This window comes from Metarhizium brunneum, chromosome 2, assembly GCF_013426205.1.
Source record: "Metarhizium brunneum chromosome 2, complete sequence".
Taxonomy (NCBI): Eukaryota; Fungi; Ascomycota; class Sordariomycetes; order Hypocreales; family Clavicipitaceae; genus Metarhizium; species Metarhizium brunneum.
In genome coordinates this window covers 662,029-685,535 of record NC_089423.1, presented here as the reverse complement: position 1 = coordinate 685,535, position 23,507 = coordinate 662,029, and the positions used below count along the sequence as shown (strand labels likewise).

The following is a 23,507-nucleotide window of genomic DNA, read 5'->3' as shown; positions in this document are numbered from 1 at the left end:
ATCTTCCTTTGTGCCTCTCAAATATAATACATACCTCACCGCGGTGAAGGGTAAAAGTGGTGACGATGGCAATGCTTTGCAGCATCCGGCATCTTGGTATGCCACCCTGGTCTCTGCCCGCAAATTGCAGAGCACCTGTCATCAAGTAAGTCCCTATAGCCATGGCACGGGGGCTGGCTGCACACATAACCACGAAATTTATACGCCGACTTTTGGAATCATCGCCCAGTATACTGTCGGGATGGGGGATGTCCACACAAAAGCATGGAGAGGATCGTACAGGATGCATTTTGCATGGCGGATACGGAACACGTTCTTCATCACTTCACTTCGGCGACGCGTGCCATCCTCAGGGGTCTGTGCCCGGGTGGTCTTTCTGTCGATTACTCATGTTCCTACCCAAGGGCCCACGACGACCAAAATAAGCGTATGGGTGTGACGAAACGAATGTAGGGAGGATGATTCCGGGGAAGAGAAAACAAGTAGGGCAGTGCAGAATGGCTCCCACGAGTGTTTTGTCAGCGGTGAGCAGTGTGCATCCCTTCTTTTTTGTGAGCATCCATACGTTCAGGTTTTGCGGAATACCCTGAAAGTTTAGAAATGAGGCGAGCTACAAAGTTCTGCATCCATGCGAACCTCGTCGTTGACCCAACAGCTACTTGGGCCATGCATCTCCCAACTGGCACCTTCTTCACAACACGCTTCCCGTCATACTTCATCGGTGTACATAAATGCCTCTGCCACAGAACAGCTCATACAACCAATGAATATCTCTGGCCAACACAGCCGTTTCCCTGGGCATCAGACCGTGTAGGAGACATGACGATGCCCTCGCAGGGCAAACGTTGGCCACCTGCAGCCTGCAGTGTGACTGTGGTTGTCCATGTACGAGATGACCCAGTAGCTCAGATCTCATATTCTGCCGTACGCGCAAAAGGCCCGCCGGTTCGATTGGATCTTCTCGAGTTGTTAAAAGGGCATGATGCATAGATCCTCCGTCCTCTGCTCCTGGCGCAGCATCGGTCAGGAAGTGAGGCTGACTTCTCGTCATAAGACAGCCAGAGGGAATCATGTGGTGACGGAGCGGGCAGTAGCACAACATACATCCTGGTACGACCTCTGTGCGTGTGATTGCTGGCTAGTTCGGAACCGATTGGCTCTCCCCTGGCCAAGTGACTGCTAGCCAAGGCCAGAACGGTTGGATGTTATCGACTCTCTCCTACCCACTGAAAGCCAGGTACCCGAAGCCGGACGTCTTCCACCTCTGTGCCGGTGGGGTGTGAGGGTGGGAAAGCTGACGGTATTCGCGGAGCCGCTTGTCCTTCTGCCAAATCAACGCTGGACAATGGCCGGATCTGGAACCGTGTAACGCCATGCCCTCCCTCCGATTTGACAATGGGACTAGGTTTGAACCCATGGGGTGTGCAAGGAGGGGATTTGGCAAAAGTGCGACGTGGTGGGTGGTCTAGGTGCAGCTTCTTTTTTCTAGATTTCCGCTGCACTGACGATTCCTACCTTTAGCCGTTATGGTGGTCCGTTCGTATCCTGCCTGGGCAAGACGGACACCGCCCCCTCCTCCGTATATGTGGTGATTCGACCTGACGGTATAAAATGCTGGGCTGCCCGGCCGTCGAAGCCAAAGCGTTGGGGCTCTCCTTTCCCAACAACATATGTCGCCCCGGAGTGAGTCGACGTATTCCTCGCCAGTTTTATTGATTCCATCGTCATTGCTGTTCGCAATCCCCAAATGGCCTCCCGGTCCATCTCGTCCGTTGCCGTTGAGATCGGTAGTAGCACCGCCAGGGCAGCAAGTTACACAACCCCAACTCTTGGCCCGCGGCGTGACTCCGCAGCAAGGTTCGTACCACGATTCAACGAGGCCGAGTACCAAGATGATCTAGATTCACTCATATTGTCTGCCACTTTTACTCTAGGTCACGTAAGCATGCAAACCGGGACAACGGCCGGCGGCCAACTACCGGAGTGATGCTGGCCAGATACCTCGATGAGACCCGTCGGGAGGAGCTGCCCATCAGTGAGGTATTTGTGGCCATGGTTCTTGAAGAGGCGATTTAGGGTGCGGCAAAGGAAGGCTGTTGAATGGGCGAAAGGGGTGTGTGAGCTGCCTCAGGAATCATGTACATGGAGCTCGGAGAGAAGCGTAATGTATAGCTAAACATCTTCTACGGACTTGATTTCTGTTTAATTGAGATGATGAATTATTTTTTTTTCTTCCTGTGCCGAAATGCGCAGTGGACGAAGACGTTGCAATATGGACCGCCCTACAAGGGGCTTGGGGGCCAAGATATTGCAGAAGGCAAAGACAGCAAGGTGAAGCGTGGCGTGGATGATTAGCCATTGGGGTTGTCGAGATCGACTGCGACGCCCCTTGCAGGTAGACGAGCAGAGCGAGTTGCAGGGCGAGTTGCAGAGCAAGTTGCAGAACGAGTTGCAGAACGAGTTGCAGAGCAAGTTGCAGAACGAGTTGCAGAGCAAGTTGCAGAACGAGTTGCAGAACGAGTTGCAGAGCAAGTTGCAGCGCGAGTTGCAGCGCGTCAGACCATCTTGGTACAGCGCGTGGTCACGCCCTTGGATGTGGTACATGATAAACGCCCATCAAGAATGTGGCATCACATTATAGGGCGTCTTTGCCAGCCGGCTTGGTCCAAAGTCTAAGAAACAAAGGGACCAGGCATCCGAGCGGCTCCGCCAAGCCTCGTTGGCTGCGTTGGCTGCATTGGGAGACGTCTTTCACAGGAGCTTGATGGTTGTTGTGCCTCTTGTCTAGTTTACCCGCTCACCGTGTCGATTACCAGGCTTGGACGGGACTGGACAGCCTTATGCCAAATTTAATCATGCCTAATTACGTAAATTGGGAGTGAAGAGGCTGCGCAATGCTCTGTTCTTGTCTACAGTCGACTGAGAACTGGGATGGCGGAGACTCTGGAGTCTGCACACATGCTGAGCTAGAGAGGCTGGCGGTCAACTTGACTTGTCGGCGATGAGGGGTGTATGCAAACAGCATCATCAAGGTGGATTTTGCAAACACGCAGGATTTCGTTATGGCCCTGTTGCACAAACTATCAAGCTGTGCGTGTGTTGCCTGGGCCAGACTGCCTTACCATTGTCAACGCTAAAGGCGACGGGGATGCATGATGACGCGGTTACAGGGATTATCAAAGAAAGATAAAGGGAAGAGGAAAAACAAAAGACAAAAGGATGCAGGAGGATGCAGACTGCGATCGTCTACATGCCCAGCAGCACATGACAACAATGCATGAGACTCGCGCGCGCGCGATCCATCCACCGTGGCAACAGCACCAGGATAGCTAATGGCAAGTTTTTCGGGCAGCAGCCTCGGTAAGCCGAGCAATTTCCTCCAGCAATGAATCGATTTGCCATCTGTGGCTCACTCCTGGCGGGTTGTGAGGAACGAGGCTGCGGCAGCTGCAGCTCAACTCGTTGCCACGGCCGGTCGCGCAAGAGTGCTGGAGACAAGACGGGCGGACCAAAAGCTCACATGGCATCGGATACGCTCCAGGAGCAAAGAAGTTTGTGACCCGGGCTGCCATTCTGCCCGTCAATTTCAAACACGTCGGCTTGCCCTGGTCCCACGCACGTATTCGCATCACCATGTCACGTACCGGGGCCAATCCAGATGCAAAACTGCGCCTGTGTCGCTTGGGGCGGTGCCGTGATGCAGAGGATGGGCCCTGAATTGGATGACTTACAGTTGCAACATGCGATGTGAGCTACCAGACCGGAGTCAACTGCAGTACTGAGCACGGCCGGTGAGACACGCATCATTGTAGTCTCGAACCCGCGCTTCCCAGGGGCTTGGGCAGTGGTTCGCGCCAGCCAGTGGCGTCTCGACCTAAACACTCGGTAAAAAGTAGTACTGCACCGTGCCATGCTAAAGAGCGGTTGGGCTGATATTCTCAGGAGCCAGTCCCTGCACGTAGTTCGCGCGAGGTTCACCGACGCCACGGCGCAAGGCGTGAGTGGCTGCTCTACTGGCCAGCGAGCTTCCAGACTAGAAGCCGAAAAGGAAAAAATAAACCACCACTCAAGTAACGCAAGGTGACGCATTTTCTTGTGCTTGGGGGCTGACATGATGGTCTAGACGTGCGGTGTCTGCCGGCGAGGGCGTAGAATTCTCAAATGGGCCGTTGGGATAAGCACGAGCACAGACGACAATTGAAGACGCGCCGAGACGGGGCATGTCTGCATTGACCAAGTGGTTATGCCGCTGGTCAAAGCTCCTTGTGCGCAATGAGGCGTGCGTGGTTTTACACACGAGAAGTTGCGGAGGGAAGAGACAACAAAGCTGGCTCCGTGGGTGCGGACTCCGGAGTACTTGGCACCGTTCAAAAAGCGACCTACCTGGGTGCGCAGTTGCAGTAGAGGGCTGCAAGTACTTGGCCACACTCAAGTCGCCCAATCATGCCATCTGGAGCAAGAGGTATGAAAGATGGACAAGTAGTTGTACTGACCACAGACACTGCATGCATTGCTGCAGTCACTCTTTCTCTGCATCGTAGGACGGGCCTCCCCTACCGCTTGTCGTTGCGGGAGCCAATGGATACGTGTATCCCTGCAAAGGCCAGATGATGGGTCATCTGGGCAGTTTGTTTCCAATAGAGTGAAGAATTGCTCCGACCGCAGCGATACTATTGTGCTCACTTTTCTTCTTTCCTATTTTGGACCGTTCTGACGCTGTTGCTCGGTCCTTCCTCGAGCACGGATTCAAGGTTTATTAAGCTCCCGCCCGTTGCGAGTTTGACAGGCGGATCCTCCCGTCGGCGACCAACCGAGCGGGACGCCTTGCCTAAAGGAGTTACGGGCGTTGTCGTCCAACCCATTACCCACGGCGTGCAATGGATCGTGGGTGTGGCATACGAGGGTTTGGATGGACAAGGTTGGGGCTGGCCTTCCCCGCCCCCGCGCCATACCCTGCGTGGTCTGCGGCAGGTACCATGCAAGAGATATGAGCAGCATGCCAAGTGCATTCATTGCCATGTTGTTGTGAGAGCAATACGCGGGGACGTGCATACGTAAAAGTGTAGGTTATAATGTGAAATAAAGCCCCGTCCTGACACATACGACCATAGCCGCTAGCAAAGTTCAGGATCCCGTCCGATCTCCCACGACAACCTAGTGAGCGCTGGATTAGTAGCTAGGTCGGTGACGACTAGCGAATACCCAGTGTTGTATGTTTTCTTTTTTTCTTTTTTCTTCTCTCTTTTGCCCGCCCGACTTGACAGTTCTGCTATCCAGCGCCCTACGCACTTTAGGACCGGATTGCCAAGTAGCCATGCCTCGTGGCTCGCAATGCCGGGACGGGCAGACCTTTATGTGTTTGTAGCAAACTCTTTGTAGCTTCTTTTCGTTTGGCCCTTCCTGAAGAAGCGTCTGGTTCTTTTTGATTTTGCGTTAGCTCCAAGCGTTGCCGTGAATTACGCTTCTCAGGCCGAGTAATATGCTTCCAACGCTTGCATTATTTTACGAATTTTCGTTAAACTTGCTGCCTTCTTGTTTCGCAGTAAATTACCTTTCAACTAGACGAGGGCGACCAAACGGCTATCTCTGGGTAATATTAACGATCCACTACTTAACACTGGCACGGCAAACGGACCGACCTTCCATTTAGGGCTTTAGGCCCCCGCCGAAGCCCATCTTGGCATGCCATTTATTTCTTTCTAGGAAACGTTGCCGTTACATACAACAAGAACCGAGGCTGGGGTTAGCGAATTGTTTGCATCGTTCGATACTTCTCAGCATAAGCCGGGGCTTGTAGTAAGAGAGGAGCGTGGGAGCGATCCTTCAGTCTTACCGATGCATGCTAACACGGCAGGCCTAGACAGGAAGGATGTGAAGCTAGAAAACTTGTGTCATCGCCGTGCATCAACACTAATCCGTCAAAGTCAGCTGCAGGTTTTAATGGGTTATTGGTCTTGCAACGTCTCCGCCATGGTCAGACAACGATAGTTGTGCGCGGTACCCGCTGGTTAAACTGGTGATGGAGAAACAAACCACAGAAGGGGAATGAGGAATATAAGATCGATATGCTTCCCATGGATAATAGATTTCTAAAACAACAGACAAGAAGAACCCTCGGTTCCACAGCTTGTTGCGCCAGAACAAGCTCCTCGATCAGATTATCAGATACTTCTTGGGAATATTATTCTTTATCAACTCTGATTTTTAACATGCTGCTTAAGACGGTTCTGGGCTTTGTAGCCACTGCAGCTGCTCAGCTTACTGCCATTGATCATACCAAGGCTCTAGTAACCAGAGGTTCGTCGACACTTGAAGTCCCTCTATAATGCTTAACCCTGACTAACAGAACATCTTCAAGCGGGAACAGAGCGTATCTCTAACAGAGACTTCAGCGCCATCAGGTTCTACTCCCAGCATGCTGCCGCCGCATACTGCAATTTTAATGCCGCTCCAGGCACGCGGATTACGTGCCAAAATAACGCCTGTCCACTTGTCATGCGAAATCAGCCTGTTGTGGTGGCGTCGGCCATGTAGGTCCCCCTATTCTTTTTTCCGGCTCAAGCCTCCCAGCTATCAGCCCTATCTCCTTGAGCAATTATTTTTAAATGTTTATTCTGACACAATCGCAGTGGCGACGCCCTCGGAGTCGGCGCGTACGTAGCTGTTGATTATGTCCGCAGGGAAATTGTCCTTTCCTTCCGTGGCAGCAACAATATTCGCAACTTCATCGCTGACCTTGCCTTTGCCTGGAGCGACTGTAACCTCACACAGGGATGTAAACTCCATACCGGCTTCGCTCAAGCCTGGTACGATATTAGTGACGCCATCACCAAGGCTGTGAGATCTGCTCGCTCAAGTAACCCGAATTTCAGGGTCGTGGCCACTGGGCACTCTCTCGGGGCCGCTGTCGCAACTCTCAGCGCAGCCTACCTTCGTCGCGACGGTCTCGCCGTTGACCTGTACACATATGGCTCCCCGCGGGTCGGTAATAAAAACTTCGCAACATGGTTCCTTACACAACGGGGCGTCCAATGGCGCGTCACTAACGGGGATGACCCTATTCCCCGTCTTCCTCCTCTCGTCTTCGGCTATAACCACATTAGCCCAGAGCTCTGGCGGCCGGGCGGCGATGTCCAGACCGTGTGGCAACCCTCAACGACGGCCATCTGCAAGGGCGTTGATAACACCGATTGTAACGGCAGTGGTCTTTCGCCGGACCCCTGGGCCCATCGGAACTACTTTGGCAGCGTGGATGCCTGCGCTGGTTCTTCGTTGACTCTGAGGGATGCCCGGGGACTGCCTGAGGACCTCATCAACCGCCTTACCGATTGGAGTCGACAGGACCGGCAGCTTTCGGGGAGTCTAGGGCATCACGGCGATGTGGAATTCTTGCTGAAACCTTTGGACGAATCCCCGGCTTCGGCACCAGGGAAGCATGAGTATACGATAGTATAGTATCCGCGGCGCGAGTGGCTCTGGGAGTACCTGGGCAGTGGATATTAGTTGCACATGTGAAGTTGGGCTTTATACAGGCGGACCCCTATGGAAGATGTGAAAATACAAATTTGCAGTAACTAAGTAGTTGACGTAATCTACCCAATATTCCTACAAAGATAGAGTACTGCAGCCGATGCCGCGAGTGTTGGTTTCAGATGGAAATAGATTATAATGGCATTTAATTTGCACTTCCAGCTCCCTCTGGTTCTCATTGGCGTGGAAACTAGCTTGTCCTCTGCTTTGGCGGCCGAGTCTTGCTCTTTCAACAACGTAGAGCTCGCAGAAACGACTGGTGTGGACATTGGCCTCTTGAGTGCGAATTATTTCTTGACTCTAATCGAGGTATGTTAATTGCTCTCGGGGAGACTATTCCGTCATTAATAGGCTACTGACATACTATGAAAAATTTACGACGACATCTACGAGTCGACTAACGTGACGCCAGCACCAAGTAACGACCATGACGCTGATTCCCTTCGGTGGACGCAAGGATATCCGGACAACTATTATCAACAGGGCTCTTTATTCTACAGGTCAGCAATGTCTCTGTCCTAGCCGTAGTACGGCTCGTTACCGTTTCTCAACACTGCACGATGCGTAGCACAGCATTGTGGAAGGACGCGTGGATGGACGCCGACACCCAATATCTGCAACATGGTATCCGGTAGATTCAACACGTCCCCGGCAAGAGCCCTGGGCACAGACGTGCCCTTCATGTATGTATAGTCGTCACTGATCCCTCTCGTGCTCTTGGGAAACAGAGGAGCTTTGACATGCTTCAAATTGTACCTTGGACATAGACAGAGTAACCTCGTACTATTGTATTGATTGGCCTATGCATTTTGCATTCTTGAAAAGTCTAAAAGAGCGCTGTCAACTTAATTGCCGGATACTAATATTCCACCGCAGCAAAAGACAAGAAAATAACCAGGCCTCAAGCAGACAAGATGCATTCCTCTATTATTCCCGCTAATCACCCTCCTCACCACTGCCAATACTGCAAGAGCCATTGTATTACCAACCCCTTCATTTCCTCGTGCAATACCCACAGAGCAGGTCTAACATACTCCAGGGCGAGACTTACCAAGACGATATTTGCGCAACGATTTCGTTGCCTTTGATAGAAGACAAATGTACTAGCATGTTATTCCTCACGTATGCAGACTCCTTCCCGTGTCTACTCAAGAGCATCTGAACTAACCAGGAGCCAAACAGTTCCGTTGCCAGCGATTGCACGATATGCGAACAGTGGATGTAAGCGTCAGCATAGACTTTGTACACCAAGTCACCTCTCGTTAAATATACATCTAGGAACTCGACGACCTGCGAAGGCGAGTCTAATGAGCGCGTGTATGCGGTACCATGCTTTTCATATAGCCGCCATAGTCCTCATCCTAAATCCATCAAATGCCGCTCCATCGAGTAAATTGGACGACAGCTCGTCGCCTCCGATCAGGCGTACATATGAGAGCCTCGGTGGTTTCCATGGAGTCGAAGCTCGGCCGGCCAAGGCAGGGATTCTTTTCCTCCAATCTACTTGATGTTGATACCACACAATGCTGCGCATGTCGGAAGCCTAATGCGCCGAAAAGATGTCTCTGGACATGACAGCCGCACAAGCACGTTGAGTTGGCGTTGGGCGAAACTTGCATCGCAACTTGTTGTATACTTGGCTGCGGAGAACGTCGTCGCATTGCTGATCAGTCATGTCTGCCTGGGAGTGTGGGCAGCATAGCAAGGGCTGATGACGGCGTGCAGTTTCCATCATGATTTGTCAATGGCACCAAGTCGGTGGTTATATCCTGTCTAGTACTGCAGAGCAGGCACGCAAATCACGATGGCGCACGTACATTAGCCCTTGTCTCACAGTGCGTCAGCTCAACGGCCCCGCACATATCCTCGGCCGGTATGGGTCGAGGACATGTAGTCGAGCCTTGTTGGTTGGGAGTTGTCATCATTCTGTAATAGTCGGGCAAGGCGACATTGGGAGAGGCACCACTGGTCCACCGCTCCAGACACACAAGACACAAGTCACTGCGCAAGGCAAACCTCACTCTACAAGACTTGATACCTCGAACTCATTATTTATATACATACGCATAATATGGAACAAATTGACCTTGGCCCCTCGGTTCCAACTCGACCCAAAAAACCTCTCGTCTCTCTTCATTACTCAATACACTCGCCGACCAATACACGGACTTTTACGTCTCTCGGACACCACCGCTATACTTGAAGGGCATAATGGCTAACCAATCCGTGCCGTCCTTGGTTGCGGAGACGGACCACCAGGCCACGGCCGCCGTCGACGCCGGTGCTGGTTACCCGGGTGCAAATACAAGTACGAACCAAGCATAAGCTGTCACAACGCAAATGCCACGCTGATTGTTGGAGGCTGCGAGACTTTACCTGAGGCGTTACACTTGGCTGGGCTATACCAATATTTGGATTACTTTCGTACATCTTCAGCCATATCACATAACACAGTAGGATGGTTCTATTACCGATATGCAAGGGGCATTCATTAGACCAAGGATATATCACTCAAGATGACAAGCTTGGCCAAGTTGTCACTTCTGTCGGCGCCTTGCCCCAAGAAAGAGACACAATAGTCTGCGCTGGTGAACCTGGCAAGTGCGCATACGACTATAACAGTAGCGGTCCTCTTGTCGACCAGGAAAGAGGCGATTGAGGCCTTGGCGACTGTACCCGGGGTCCCTTAGCATACTAGAGAAGGATTGACGCTTCGTCCTCTCCGGTTCCGGTCCTACAGTCATGTTGCAATTGTACACGTCAAGCAGGGGAATCAGAGCCGACACCAACGGTTTTTATAAAGTAGCTACTACAGTACGAACGTACTCTTGGGCCTTCACTTTGCTGCCGCGTACCCAGGCATCCAGTTCCGCCTATCCGCCCTGCAATGAGCCATTTTCTCCATACGCTTCTGTCCCAAATGCGTGAGTCTCCCAAGCTGCGATGGCAATAGGAAAGCGCCCTTAGCTATCATAGCCTGAGAATATGGACTCGTCAGTCGCATTGTATGTCTAGGCCTGGGTAGACTTTGCCCCAACAACGGAATTCTTCTCGCTCGACTTGATCGGCTTCTTGGTACACGGACGGCTAGGAGTTGCGACATTTGTAGTCGTATTCTGTGTCGGCTCCTTGGTAGGAGTAGCAACATTTTTAGTTGTATCCTGTGTCGGCTCCTTGGTAGGAGCTGCGATATTTGTAGTCGTATCCTGTGTCGGCTTCTTGGTAGAAGAAGCTGACTCCTGCTTCCCGGCCTGTGACTCTGGTTGTATGTTCGGAAAGCAGGCACCACGTTGAGAGCCTTTAAGAGAAGTTTCTAGGCACGCCAATCCATGAGCATCACATTCGTTATCATTATCACAGGACGTCAAGATAACTTTCATGCAGTGGTTAAATTGATCAGGCTTCCCTTTGACAACATCCTGGCATATCCTCGTCAAATACGAGCATTCGTCCTCAGATATCCCACGGGATTTACAAATTTTGTCGGTCTCGTCGGTCTCAGGAGAAGTGGAATCCTGCTTGTTATCCTGTGTCGGCTCCTTGGTAGGAGTTGCGATATTTGCAGTCGTATCCTGTGTCGGCTCCTTGGTAGGAGCTGCGATATTTATAGTCGTATCCTGTGTTAGCTCCTTGGTAGGAGTTGCGATATTTGTAGTCGTATCTTGTGTTGGCTTCTTGGCAGTAGAAGCCGACTCCTGCTCCCCAGCTTGTGACTGTTTTGTATCGCACACCCCATCTTTATAGGGTGCAGAAGCCTCTTTGTAGCACTCAAATCCATGACCACATTGGTCATCACCCCTACAGGGGGTTCCAAGAACTTCGACGCAGTGCTTCAATTGATCAAGCTCCACAATGCCCATATTCTCCTTGCAATACGATCTATAAGTGAGACATTGGCCCTTGGTGAGCCCTCGTTTTTGGCAAATTTTTTCGATCTTGTTGATCTCAGTTTGTTGAGAAGCTAACTCTTGCTCCCTAGCCTGTGTCTGGTTCTTGGCAGGAGAAGTTGAATCTTGCTTGTTATCCTGTGTCGGCTCCTTGGTAGAAGAAGCTGACTCCTGCTTCCCGGCCTGTGACTGTTTCTTTTTCGGATAGCAGGTACGTTGATTGGGTCTATAACGATGTTCTCTGCACTCATACCCTTGACCACATTGGCCATCATCCTTACAGTCGGTTCCGAGAACTTTCACGCAGTAGTTCAATTGATCAGGCTCCGTAATGCCCTCTATAAACTGGCAATGCTGCTTATAAACGTGACATTGGTCCTTAGTTATCCCACGGGATTTGCAAATTTTGTCGGCCTCGTCGATCTCAGATTGTCGAGGGTTGAGGGTTGGCACGGCTATAGCTAGTCCGGCGCAAGCCGTAAGGATGTTGAGGTACTTCATCTTGTCGGCCTGGGCCTTGATGATGTAGATTGTAGTAAGAGTAGCAGTATATGTTTCTAGTAAGGAATGTAAAAGTGGGTGGTTGAAGAGTAAATAAATGTAGAGAATTTACTCGATATAAATACTCAATCGAAGGTGATTACTAAGTACTATTTGCATAAATTCTTGGAGCGCACAGCCTCTAAACTAAGATTAGTAGCATAGTGTCAAAATATACATGAGCCTCGTCTTCTAGTTTGTACCCAGGTATTAGGCAAGGCGGCCGCTTGGTACGCACATATTGAAATGTATCTTGTCTGATAACTATATCTGGCATGACTTGTAAAATGATTAAATGCATAAATATATAAAGTAAGAAACTAGCTTTTGGTAAGCCTAAGCAGGGTAAAGGCGGGATTCTGCATAAACTAAAACGAATCACGAATCATGCTGTGCTGAATCATGCAAGTAATGCGTAAATTTGTGGCTCCTCTTAGTTTACGCGAAATCATGCAAGTAATAAGTAAATTTATGGCTCCTCTTAGTTTATGCAGAATCACGCGTTTATAGTATTAAAACAAGATTAGTATAGAGGCTAAATAAAATAGAACAAGTTAGTGGTCTTGAGCGTGGAATAATAATTGACCCCTTATTATTTGCCACCGTATCTCTAACCAGAGATTATACTACAGACTAGTGCCAGCCCAAGATGAAATAACTTCTGTAATAAGATGTCTTTCGCATTATATAACCCACTGTAATTTACTTATTATCAGTCCATACCAATGTAGATGCATAACAAACCTTCTTTGATTAAAATTGTTGGTAACCAAGTCGAGTATTCACTGCTGTAGGTCAAGTAATTAGTCTGAAACTCGCCATTACTCGGCTTTTCACGTCTATTCACCATACCGACACGTCACGTCACGGCTTGGCTGGCTTTTCAGCTATCTCAATCTGTGTCGGGTGCCGGCATTGTGGGCAGCATACAGCACCCAGTTTCAAATAAAGTATACATCAATGGCCATTGGGGAGATGCGTGCGAGCTGCATCAATCACTGGCATGGCTAGGAGTGCCCATCACTGCATGCATTAGGCGATGCAGCCCATGTCTGGGTAAGACGGAGACTCACCATCATATTCCCAACCTCATGCCCGACCCTAGCTATCGCATCCCTTGTCAATGCTGCCGTGGCCCAGGGCCGCTCACAGTTTTCCAGCCGCCGAGTGGCAGTTGGTCCAGACTGGAGTGACACGCTGTCATGATTAATTACCCCGTCGGTCGGATTGACATTCTCGGGAGGTCGTGCATGCGTGAGCTGAGACTAAAGTCGCCAGATTGTCAGCTCTTATGCACGTAGCGCAAGAGGCAAATTACTGATATGCAGAGATACACCAGACTCCTCTGCTGTTTGTTTTTGCAAATTACCTGCCAATTGGCAGCCGTCGAGTCCCTCGCCTTGGTAACGTCACGGGTGTTGGGTCCATTCGAATCATTAGGCTGAATAACATTGAAGCGACTTGACCTTGGCAGCTAGTATTTCTGCTCCTTATACGGAGGACAAACTACCAGAATCCACCCAAGTCTAGTAACCCACTCCCTCTCTCATGTGCCCATTTTATCAGGAGCCACCGCGTCCCCGGTCCATGAAGCGCTCGATAATACCGTCCGCCGCCGCGCGACCTGCTCGAATAGCACCTTCCATAAACCCCGCCCACCGGCTGGACAATTCCGTCCCGGCAAAGAAGATATCGCCCACAGGCGGTGCGGCGAGGTCCCCCCCATAAACAGTCATGACATTGGGGGGGCAAAAGCCAAAGTGGCCACCGCGCGAGTACTCCTCCCTGTTCCAGCGCTGCACGATCCAGTGCTGCACATTCTCTGCCTTGGGACCAAAGAGGTGCACGTACTCGCGGGAAACTACCTCCTGGACATGTTTATCGCTCATATCATCCAGCCTGCGGGCGTAGTTGCCCACAAGGAAGCCCATGATGATGCCGCAGGAAGCGTCGGCGGGCGACGCGTCAAAGGTAAACTTGACGTGGGCATCATCGAGCCCCAATGCCCGGCCGCTCAGTCCGTCATCGCGCCAAAAGGGCGCTTCGTAGACGGCAATGACCTTTCCCACGGCGCCCATGCTCATGCGCTGGCCGAGCATGTCGCGGCTAATCGGCAAGGGGGGGTCGAATCGCAGCCGCGACACAAGCGGCGGTGATAGGGCGAGAAGAACGCTGCGAGCCGTCGCGACGGACTTGGGCTCGTCGATTCTCGGCTCGATGTGGACGATGTACTCGCTGCCGCGTTTGCTAATACCGGACACGGGCGAGTTTGTCCTGACGACGTTGCTGCCGAGACGTTCGGCGAGCCGAAGAGCAAGAAGCTGGGGCCCGTTCTCGACACGCTTCTCGAGACTGCCGCCCTTTATACTGATGAGTTGTGCCCAGTTGCCTTTTCCGCCGCGCTCGGGGGAGTTGCCGTCGGCTTTTACGATGTACGTCAGGGCCTGGAGCAGCGACACGTCGGCTGCTTCGGCGGACAGGACTGCCCGCCACTGGGCGAGATGCACCGCCACTGCCTCGGGTTCGGAGAGGTGCGCGCCGATCCAGGAATGCAGCGTTTGGGAATCCCATTCGACGGCCTTGGAATGACTCCATGGCGTGGTGAGATCCAGTTCCGCGGCCATCGTGTCGAGCTGTACCACGACGGCCTCGAGCTGTTTAGTGGCTTTGGTTTAAAATGCCGACGCTGCAGACTGGGGGTCTTCTGGGTCAAACAGCCTGCGCTCGCCCGAGGGGGAAGAGACGACAATCATGCCTTTGTCATATGTATCGAATAGCCGAAGGCCAAGTCTCTCGCTGAGCGCGATGGCTTCTGTCTGACCGAGACCGATAAACGACGCTCCCGTCTCGGCATATCCGCGCACAGTGGGGGTGGTAAAGTGCGCGTCGTAAATCTTGCCACCGACGCGGTCGCGTGCTTCGAGGACAACGACCGACTTGCCGGCCGCCACGAGCTTCTCGGCCGCCGCAAGGCCGGAGAGGCCCGCTCCCACAATAATGACGTCTGCCATGGCTTCAAACGGCTTGCAAGTAGCGCTGGACTAAAAATTTCAATGGGATGAAGGAAGGATAGTGAGCTAGGAGGTTCAAGGCTGTAAAGAGCAGCAAGTTACTGAGGATGGATAGAAGATGCAAGACTACTGGACTCGAGAACGAACCCGGCTTTATATATAAGAGAGAAGTGATATAATATACAGGTCTGGTACTATCTCAAAACAACCTGGGGACCACTAGCTTGCTTTGTGTAGGTTTCCGTTGCAAGTTGCCTATTTCTATTCACGGGCTACCGCGGACGGCCGATGGCGTCGAGGCTGCGAGCCAATAAACGCACTCTAGCAGCACTGCCGTTCGACACTCGACTCGACGATAGCTTCACACAGATCCATTACCGGTGCGACGCTTTGTTGGCATCACTTCAACGGCAGTAGCGTTGGATTCAATGTTGCCTTTGTTGGCCAGGAGGGTCGGCCCCCGTCGGCTGTCCGGACTCCGAACTAGCCGAGGCTTCCGGCGCCGTGGCATTACATGCACGTCCACGTCCGGGGTGGGGGTTCTTCTTAGCCCCGATAAGATGCATGGTCCGCCCCGTGGCGGCAGCAGTTAATAGATGGAGCCAAGACGGATGAGGAATGCCATAGCGAGCCGAGTGGAGCATGGCGCCGATCGTTTTCCAGGGGATATCGGAGACGTCAAGATGGACTCACATCCAACTTCTGACGACATCACAATCTCTGTCTCTTCCCACCACGGAGACCGTCGACATGTTCAACCCCAGCATGGCCACCTCCGGCCGCACGCCGACTGGGAGCAGGAAGAAAAAGACCAGGACCTTTTCAGGCTGCTGGACCTGTCGCTCGCGCCGCATCAAGTGCGACGAACGTCGGCCCGTCTGCGACCGCTGCTCGCGCGCACGCATCGCCTGCCAAGGCTACGGCGTCAGGCTGAATTGGACGAATGCTCCAAGCAGCAGTGCCACAACGACTGATGGTCGGCCAACCGTGTCCGGCAACGACAAGTATGCCGGCTCTGCCGACAACAGAGCAGTTGCTGCCTTTGGAGGTTCTTGGGAATACGCCCAGCACACACCGCCATGTTCTTATCCAAGGTTTCGCTCTGTCCAAGCTGACGAGCTGGCGGTCCCTTCGTGCCAAAGGGACCTACTACATCACTGGGTTTCCTTCATGTGCAAGAACATGGTGCCGGTAGATTTAGTCGATAACCCGTACCGGCTTGTATACCTCCCCTTTGCGTTCAACGGCATCCACCTGCCAGTCACCCAGTCAAGCAGCAACCTCGCTCTATTCCATGGCCTCTGTGCCGCCTCGGCCGAAAATCAGTTATATCTAGGCGTGGCGAAACCCGGCGTCACGAAATTGCTCGCCGCACGCCACAACCGCCTCGCCCTCCAGCATCTGCAGCTCGCCATCGATTTCCAGTCCCCGAGAGACAGCGACAACGTCACGGCCGTCCTGAGCGCAATCCTGTTCTGTATACTCGGAGATGTCGTCGGCGGAGAGGGCCGAAACTGGCGCGGCCACGTGCAAGGCGCCTTGGGCTGTCTTGCTGATCCGAGCGAGATCGAGGTCCAGGCCGGCTCGCACATGCACTTGGTTCTCGAACAGTTGCTCTGTCTTGCCGTCTTCGGAAACGTCAAGACCACGTATGACATTGACGCGCTCATCGCCAAGCTTCCCGGCGCCATCAGCTACATGAGCCAGTACCATGGTGTTGACAAGTTTATCCTGCGCTCGGTGTTTGCCATTAACCGATACGTCGCTGGCAGCGGAAGCAGGTCCGACACGGCAAGCAGCAAACTAGACCTACAGCGACTTGAGCTCCAAGCCAGTCTTCACGCGCCGGCCACTGTCTCTCCGGGGATTTACTTGCGCCGAGAGGATGCCCAAGCGGCGATGCACTATGCGCACGTTTACTATTACGCGTTGCTGATTTATTTCCAGCGGTGCATTTACCAGTCTTCTCCCGAGAGTGTCTCCGGCATGGTCGACCGTGCTCTGTGCCATCTTGAAACAGCCGAGGAGATTGCCGGAGCCTCAAACGGGTGTATATTATTGTGGCCGTGTCTCGTCATTGCTGCCGAGTGCGGCTCTGCGTATATGAAGGCCCGGGCGTTGGAGTGGTTCAAGCGGAAGAGGCGGCATGGCTTTGCGAGTGTCGACACGGGGGCTGATATTCTCGCCAACTACTGGAAGTGGAGGGACGAGAATCCCGACGAGGCATCTCGTACGACTTGGCAGGAGTTTGTGAGGGGAACCGAGGACGATGTCGTGCCAATATAAAAGGGAGCCTACTGAACGAACATCGCGTCTACATTGTCCAAAAGTCGAGAATAGCAGTGTCTTATCTGGCCTGTCAATGTTGGGTCGGTGCTGTGTAGACACACTATGAAACTGGACCCAGGCGAGTTTTAGTTTCATGAAACCAAACGTTGGTATACTTTTAGTTTTATATAAAACGATGTCCAGTTACAGCGCAATATTTTAGCAAACGCTGTACTGATGTGCGACATGCCCTCCAAGTTGCCCAAGGACGTTTACTATTTTCTGTCTTCCTACACTGCCAATCATTCACGTTTGCTGTCACTTTCCGCCCCCTTATCCGTGTTTACATCCCCCATGATCCTTACAGCCGGGTTAATATCTTCCGCTCTCCTAAACACCCCTAGCGAGGAGCGGTCTACTTTTCCATTTTCGCATACTTATCCGGCTCGTGATGCGCTTAGATACGTCTACCATTTCAGCAGACGTGCTCCTTCTATCCCATGTAGCCTGCCGTCTCGTTGCCGAGAATATGCGCTCTGCAGCTATATGGCTGGATTTTGTTTCCACTGCTCACTCAAGTAGCTCTTCTAAAGTGCTGGGTGGAGGAGAATACCAGCCACATATTCAGAGGCCTGTTCGGTAAGCCGATAATACCTTTCCAATTTTAACCAAGCAACGTGAAGACGCGCATAGGAGCGTAGGTTACTTTAAGCCTTGTTTCTGGTCTGCGTAAAGCGATAATGGAGGAAATCCATATGCGAAACAACTTGGTCGAGCGTATTTTCTCGGTCTCGACGTCCCGAGAAACTGAATCCAATTTTGCAGTGTGTTGGCATCGTACCGCCATGTTCACCATGCGGCGCGCCACACAACGGCTGGCTTGATCAGCAACAAGGTTGTCATCGCCAAGGGGGAACGAACCATAAAGGCCAATCGCTCATGCTCCGCCATGCCGCATGCCGAGTCTGAACTGGGCCACCAAACTTCCCGAAATGCCCGTTGACGAACCCCGCCAGGCCTCACTCAGACACTTTCATGCATGGCCATATAATCCGCATCAGCTTTGCGGTCCTCGCGCCAGCCACTCCGCGAGTGAAGCCCCAGACGGAACGACTCGTCGCCTTGTCTGGTTCGCCAGTGAACTGATGGATCGCAAGAGGGAACCAGGCAAGCTGCTTCTACGAGCATTTTTGGCTGTGCGCCAAAAGGGAAAAAAGATTCCGAAAAACATCCGCAGGGCCATGTCCGCTTCCGTAGCGTCATCACAGCGACAAAAGGCTCACGCCTGTGTCCGAGTGGCGGCAACCGCCGCAGCCTGCACCAAGCCCTGCGAGTTACTGTGTGCGCCCTCCGTACATAGATCAAGATGAAACGTGACCTCTATTTTTTCCCGCAGCAAGTGCCTGTTTGTCTCGGTGCTGACAGTTGCAATGTCTACAGCAATTTCCTGCGGGGCTTCATCTTCCTTGGTCATGCATACAAAGTACCAGACTTGATATCTATAGTGCCTATTCCGGATGACTACTGCACATTTGGCTCGCCGGTCCGTTCCATGTGTAGGGTGAACCAAATACCAATCAACATCTCTTGATCCACCCCCCTAGCCGCTCACCTTGATTACGTGACAAGTCGATCTCGACTCATCCGAGATGCGGTTTTTTCCTCCAGAGTACGGAGTACGCACGTATATTATCCACACCAGGCAGACCCTGCCAACGCATCACAGTGGACCCTGGCCCCTGACGATTATGACAGGACGCTGCATTGGCGAGCGGATTCGCGGTCGAGAGCTGCCTTGCAGGGCAGCACACGTGGCGGGGTGGTTGCAAGGCGCACACCAACGGGGGCGGGTTGTGGCTCTGCTTGCTCAACCCGGGGCCGTCGCATTCTAGTGCTCCGTGCTTCCCGCCCCCCTTCACTAGCCGTCTAAAATCTTCTGCGACGATTACCCGGTAAGTCACCATGCAACACGGAGTACACCTCGACGGGGATGCACATTTAACCCCAGGCGTGCGAGAATGATGGAATCTGTCCAGCAAAATAAATCGCCAGTGTAGCCCCTTGCCGCCCTCTTCTACACCCCTTTTCTCTCCTCACCGTTTGCCAGTCCCAATCCGCACCGCCGATACTTTCGAGCGTCTTCATTCTTCATCCTGTCAACTGGTGCACGAGCCGAGGCTTATCTAATCTTCGGACCATTTTAAGCGTTGGCCCAGGCGCTAAAATTAGCTGCCGAGGACGGCAAGTGGGGGCCACTGGCAATTCCCGCGCATCACTAACCCTTTTTGGCGGCCTGGCGCAACCAAACAAAGGGTCAAGTACTACTCGCTCCTGCCCATGAAACACCAAGACACACATCAACAGACTTGACTCATCCAGGGATGCGACGGATGCTCGGGAAACTTGTCATACCCGTTTGGCTGCTGGAGGCACACACATGTATGCATTTTGTGCATTTCGTGCGTCATGACGATCTGTCTCACCACTGGTGTTGTTGGCCGGCCTACCGAGTACGCGAACCGAGAGGCTGCTCCGGATGAGACGAGTCAGGAACTGCCAGCGGCACAGAAGCATCCACGGCGACTGTCCTTGTGACAAACACCATCTCAAGGGGCAGAAGGGCTATTTTTACCCATGATTTTAGATTGTCTCTTTTTCTTTCAATCGGGGTCGAGTGGGTGGGTTGCATTTTCCGTCCCTGATGACTGGCAGACTTCGCGTTGGCCGTCCACACTCGGGTCACTCTACCGACAATGGCTTCCAGGACACCCGCATGGTCTGCAATCAGGTGACTCTCTGGTGATGTGTTTGATTCCTTGTTTGCCTCACTGCTGCGACCCGGTGTCTGGCGCACCTGCACCTCCCCCTTGCACATGCAGTGCAATCCTCCTCGACCGGGCGCTGACGGGGTCGTAGAATCCCGCATTGGGCAAGGTGAAGAAGCTCCTCGGGCCCAGACTCCATGAGTGTTGCCTTCCCGCCCGATATTTGAATCGTGCAGCGGGGAGTTTGCTGCCCGCGGAAGCAGCAGAGAGTCACGCCCCTGCGGCCAGTCTGGCGTGTTCCCATTCTCTGCTGTCATCAGCAAGAAGATGGTGTGCTACGGAGTACTAGAGCTTCGGAGACCTCCCCCAGGCGTGTAACCACCAGCGTCGAAAATGCCACTGGGGACTGCCGTGCCCACCCAGGAGCGTTTTTGGCTACTCGCGCCGACGCTGGGCCACGTAGGTCCCCCGTAAGCAGCCACCGCAGAGTTTGTGCTCACGAACCATGTGTATGGCGAGACCCGATGGCATACATTACAGCAGCAGCCTGCTCCAGCCAGCAAAAGCAAGCAAGAAAGCCTCCCTCGGCACGCCATGCCTCCATCGCCCGCCTATCAAAAGCACCACGGCGAGCTAGTCCAGGCAGACCAGTCGACGGGAGGGCCTCCCAGGCATCAACGCCGCACGGGAGCGGTCGCCAAAGTCGAAGAACATCTTGCGCGAGCCCGGGCCGGCCTGCCAAAATGTACGAACCCGCGAAAGCACGCTGTTCTACTGGCTCGCGGGCGCCATCCGCCCTGGCCTTTTGCATTAGCTCTCCCCCCAAGACAGGAACCGGAGCTGTTGCCGCTGCACGCACCAGTCTCGTGGTGGTTGCGAACCGTCAATGTCCCTGGGCCAGTCGGCGCCCGTTGCTGCACGCCCGTATTTGGTTCCTGTGGCCGATGTGGCGGAGGGAGCAGGTTCCGGAAAGGGAGGGCTGTCAGGAGTGCCCAGGCGCGCCGCACAAGGTCGACCAGACAGCCTTGAGGCAAAATTGAAAGCACCAGCTTGGTGGGCAGGAGTCGAGTGGCCGCCCCAAGTCCGGAAATCTCTCCGCTGCCGTGGTGCAGAACACATCTGGGCCGCTGAATCGCACCACTCCCATGTAATGCATGGCTTCGCAGCCCCCGACATGCCCAGTCTTTTGTCTCTGGGAGTCCTGTTGAACCACCGGGGGGGTTTGTGCAGAAGCAGGCTCTCGCGCAACAAAAGACCATGCCGAGACGCCGATACCCGATGCGCTCGTGGGCTTGAGTTTGTAATATGTGTGGACTTTGCTTCGCCATGACGCAGCTTCGCTGTCGGCCCGAGAAGTCCGAATCCCGGTCTGCGTTTCTTTTTATCTGCAGAAAATCTGCCGAGCCTGTTTTGGCACCTTGTTGGCAACAGCCAAGGGTGATGTATTTGCTAAAAGCAACGATTGGTCGCCCTCTTCGCACCCTGCGGTGAGCAAGATGCGTCGTCTGTCATCCAAGGTCGCGGAAGGCGGGTCGGCCAGACGCAAAACGCAGGCAATTGGCCGTATACTTGGTTGCGTTTGCAGCGAATGGGGCAGGATTGGCTGTTGACATTGGTGCGCTGCGAGATGCGCATCATCAGACGCCGCCAGCATGTGCGGACTCCGTCCCATGGGCCATCTGATTACTTACGCAGGTTGCGTCTTGTGGAGTACACATGTATCGACACTTTTGGCTCACAGCGCCGATCCAGCTGTGGTCTTGGCTCTGGGGTTGAATGAATGTCTGCCATGGCATCCGTAGCCAGCGGCAGACTGCCATGCGTAGGATAAAAAGGCTGCCTGCGCCCAACTTGAATCGTCGTGAACGGCACAGTGTTTCCAAATCACTCGGCTCTTCCATCGTTGCCACCACTGCTCCTCATTCTTTTATGTGAGACGTTTGTCCCTGCATATTTGTGCCTTGATCTCAGCGTCCACCGTTGATTATACTGGGCCTGCACTACTTGTCAACGGGACCCGATACATTGCCATCATGGCCGATACCCAAAAGCGAGGGGCCTCCTCTCAGAATGCCGGTCAGCCGCAGAGCTACGCAGAAAGGTTCGTCTGTCTAACAGGTTGTACTTGAAAATCAACTTGAGCAAGGTCTAACATGGCGACGGGTGTGTTTTTAGGCGGCCTGAAGCCAGCGCTCCGAGTGCCGGGAAAAAGAAACGCTCCAAACGCAACGAGTACATGCTCAACCAGTACGTCTACGAAACCAGACAGGAGCAACTCCCAATAAATGAAATATTTGCGCAAAAATACCGGTAGGGAATGGAAATCAAGCTGCGTTGTGTAAATAGTACCATGGGCCTTGGGAGGGAAAATATAATGTCAATTGCAGAGTCGGCAAAGAGAGAGATATCACGCGGTGGCACATAGGTAGCCAAATACATCCAAAAGGTCGATGCAGAGGCCCCATCTGTCAAATGCAGGCCTGAACTAATAGCTTCAATATTGTTTCGCGGCTGTCCCCAGGTCCCTCCGTGGTTGAAACAACCATCAGTGAAGTAACGACAGGGATGTTGGTGATTGTCTTTGACTCCCTAGCCCTGGCACCCTTGACGTGAGCGGGAGAAAGGGTTGCTGGGTTTGACCCCTGTATTCTCAGCGCATCGAATGCTACATGGCATCTTGAAAGGTCCGCGGCAGCCTAGACATCCTGACAAATGCCATCCAGCCCCGAGCTGTCCAACACCTGGGCCAAGGCCTGTTAGGGCCTACAGAGGTCAAAAGGTGCCTCCGGCCGCCTTTTTAGTTGCCTCGTAGACAATGGCATGTTGCATAGGAAGCTTCTCAGACTGCCGCAAGGTGAGCGATGACCCGCCAAGATGATGTCGAAGGAGCTTACAAACATTCCTAAAAATACACACAGGCCCAGCGTGGTGCTGATACATCAGTCTGGGCTTCTGAATTCCACGCCGGCGGAACGATTGCGCTGGCCAGCCCTGGAGGAAGGGAAAGTTGCTGAACGCGGATCACGGCGGATGGTGGGTGTGCGCGCCGCCAGACTCTCGTTTATCGCACTCGCTTTCGCGGACCAGAGGCCTGCCTGGCGTGGTTCCGACTGTTTCCGGTTCGTCATGGTGTATCAATTGCGGCGGCAGAATTTCGCCCTTTGACTTTTTTTTCAATCTGGCAGTGAGCCATCGGGAGATTTCGCAGGCGCACTGGGCATCTCATGACGTTCCGCGGGCGGACTGTGCAGGAGTGAAAAAGGGCAGACAGCTTTCAGGCATACATTTACCACGTACGGTGCTACCATTGTTTTCTTCGCCAACCAAATGCAAGACAGGGAAGAAACCATTCGAGCCCCCCCCCGGCGGGTTGAAAGGCTCGCACTACGCACCGAATGCCATGTTCCGTCATGGAACGCGTCACTGGTTTCACACTGAGCACATGGTCTAAAAATGTAAGAATCTCACCCACAAGGAAATTGTGCGGATCAACTGTCTGGCCTGGT

General features: G+C 53.0%; 6 protein-coding genes and 1 non-coding gene across 7 annotated transcripts; 3 read left to right on the top strand and 4 right to left on the bottom strand.

Moving 5' to 3' along the window:
• Positions 1-5,101: 5,101 nt before the first annotated feature.
• G6M90_rRNA00000009 lies at positions 5,102-5,217 on the bottom strand. Its single transcript, XR_010715680.1, has one exon. It is a non-coding gene; the product is annotated as a 5S ribosomal RNA (ribosomal RNA).
• A 992-nt stretch (positions 5,218-6,209) lies between these two features.
• Positions 6,210-7,455, top strand: LIP_1 (Lipase; the record flags this gene model as incomplete). The annotated part of the gene is made up of 3 exons (XM_066130095.1): positions 6,210-6,297; positions 6,359-6,530; positions 6,630-7,455. 3 exons carry the CDS (start codon positions 6,210-6,212, stop codon positions 7,453-7,455), a joined length of 1,086 nt encoding a protein of 361 aa, XP_065986430.1.
• A 3,086-nt stretch (positions 7,456-10,541) lies between these two features.
• Positions 10,542-11,918, bottom strand: G6M90_00g031860 (uncharacterized protein; the record flags this gene model as incomplete). The annotated part of the gene is made up of 1 exon (XM_014687634.1): positions 10,542-11,918. One exon carries the CDS (start codon positions 11,916-11,918, stop codon positions 10,542-10,544), a length of 1,377 nt encoding a protein of 458 aa, XP_014543120.1.
• Positions 11,919-13,519: 1,601 nt separating this feature from the next.
• G6M90_00g031850 (uncharacterized protein) lies at positions 13,520-14,581 on the bottom strand (the record flags this gene model as incomplete). Its single annotated transcript, XM_014687633.1, has 1 exon — positions 13,520-14,581. The coding sequence occupies one exon, from the start codon at positions 14,579-14,581 to the stop codon at positions 13,520-13,522; it is 1,062 nt and encodes a 353-aa protein (XP_014543119.1).
• Positions 14,582-14,629: 48 nt separating this feature from the next.
• Positions 14,630-14,968, bottom strand: puo (Putrescine oxidase; the record flags this gene model as incomplete). Its single annotated transcript, XM_014687632.1, has 1 exon — positions 14,630-14,968. The coding sequence occupies one exon, from the start codon at positions 14,966-14,968 to the stop codon at positions 14,630-14,632; it is 339 nt and encodes a 112-aa protein (XP_014543118.1).
• A 642-nt stretch (positions 14,969-15,610) lies between these two features.
• Positions 15,611-17,254, top strand: ARG81_0 (Arginine metabolism regulation protein II; the record flags this gene model as incomplete). Its single annotated transcript, XM_014687631.2, has 1 exon — positions 15,611-17,254. The coding sequence occupies one exon, from the start codon at positions 15,611-15,613 to the stop codon at positions 17,252-17,254; it is 1,644 nt and encodes a 547-aa protein (XP_014543117.2).
• Positions 17,255-22,034: 4,780 nt separating this feature from the next.
• On the top strand, positions 22,035-22,315 carry G6M90_00g031820 (uncharacterized protein; the record flags this gene model as incomplete). The annotated part of the gene is made up of 2 exons (XM_066130094.1): positions 22,035-22,102; positions 22,177-22,315. 2 exons carry the CDS (start codon positions 22,035-22,037, stop codon positions 22,313-22,315), a joined length of 207 nt encoding a protein of 68 aa, XP_065986463.1.
• Between the last annotated feature and the right edge of the window lie 1,192 nt (positions 22,316-23,507).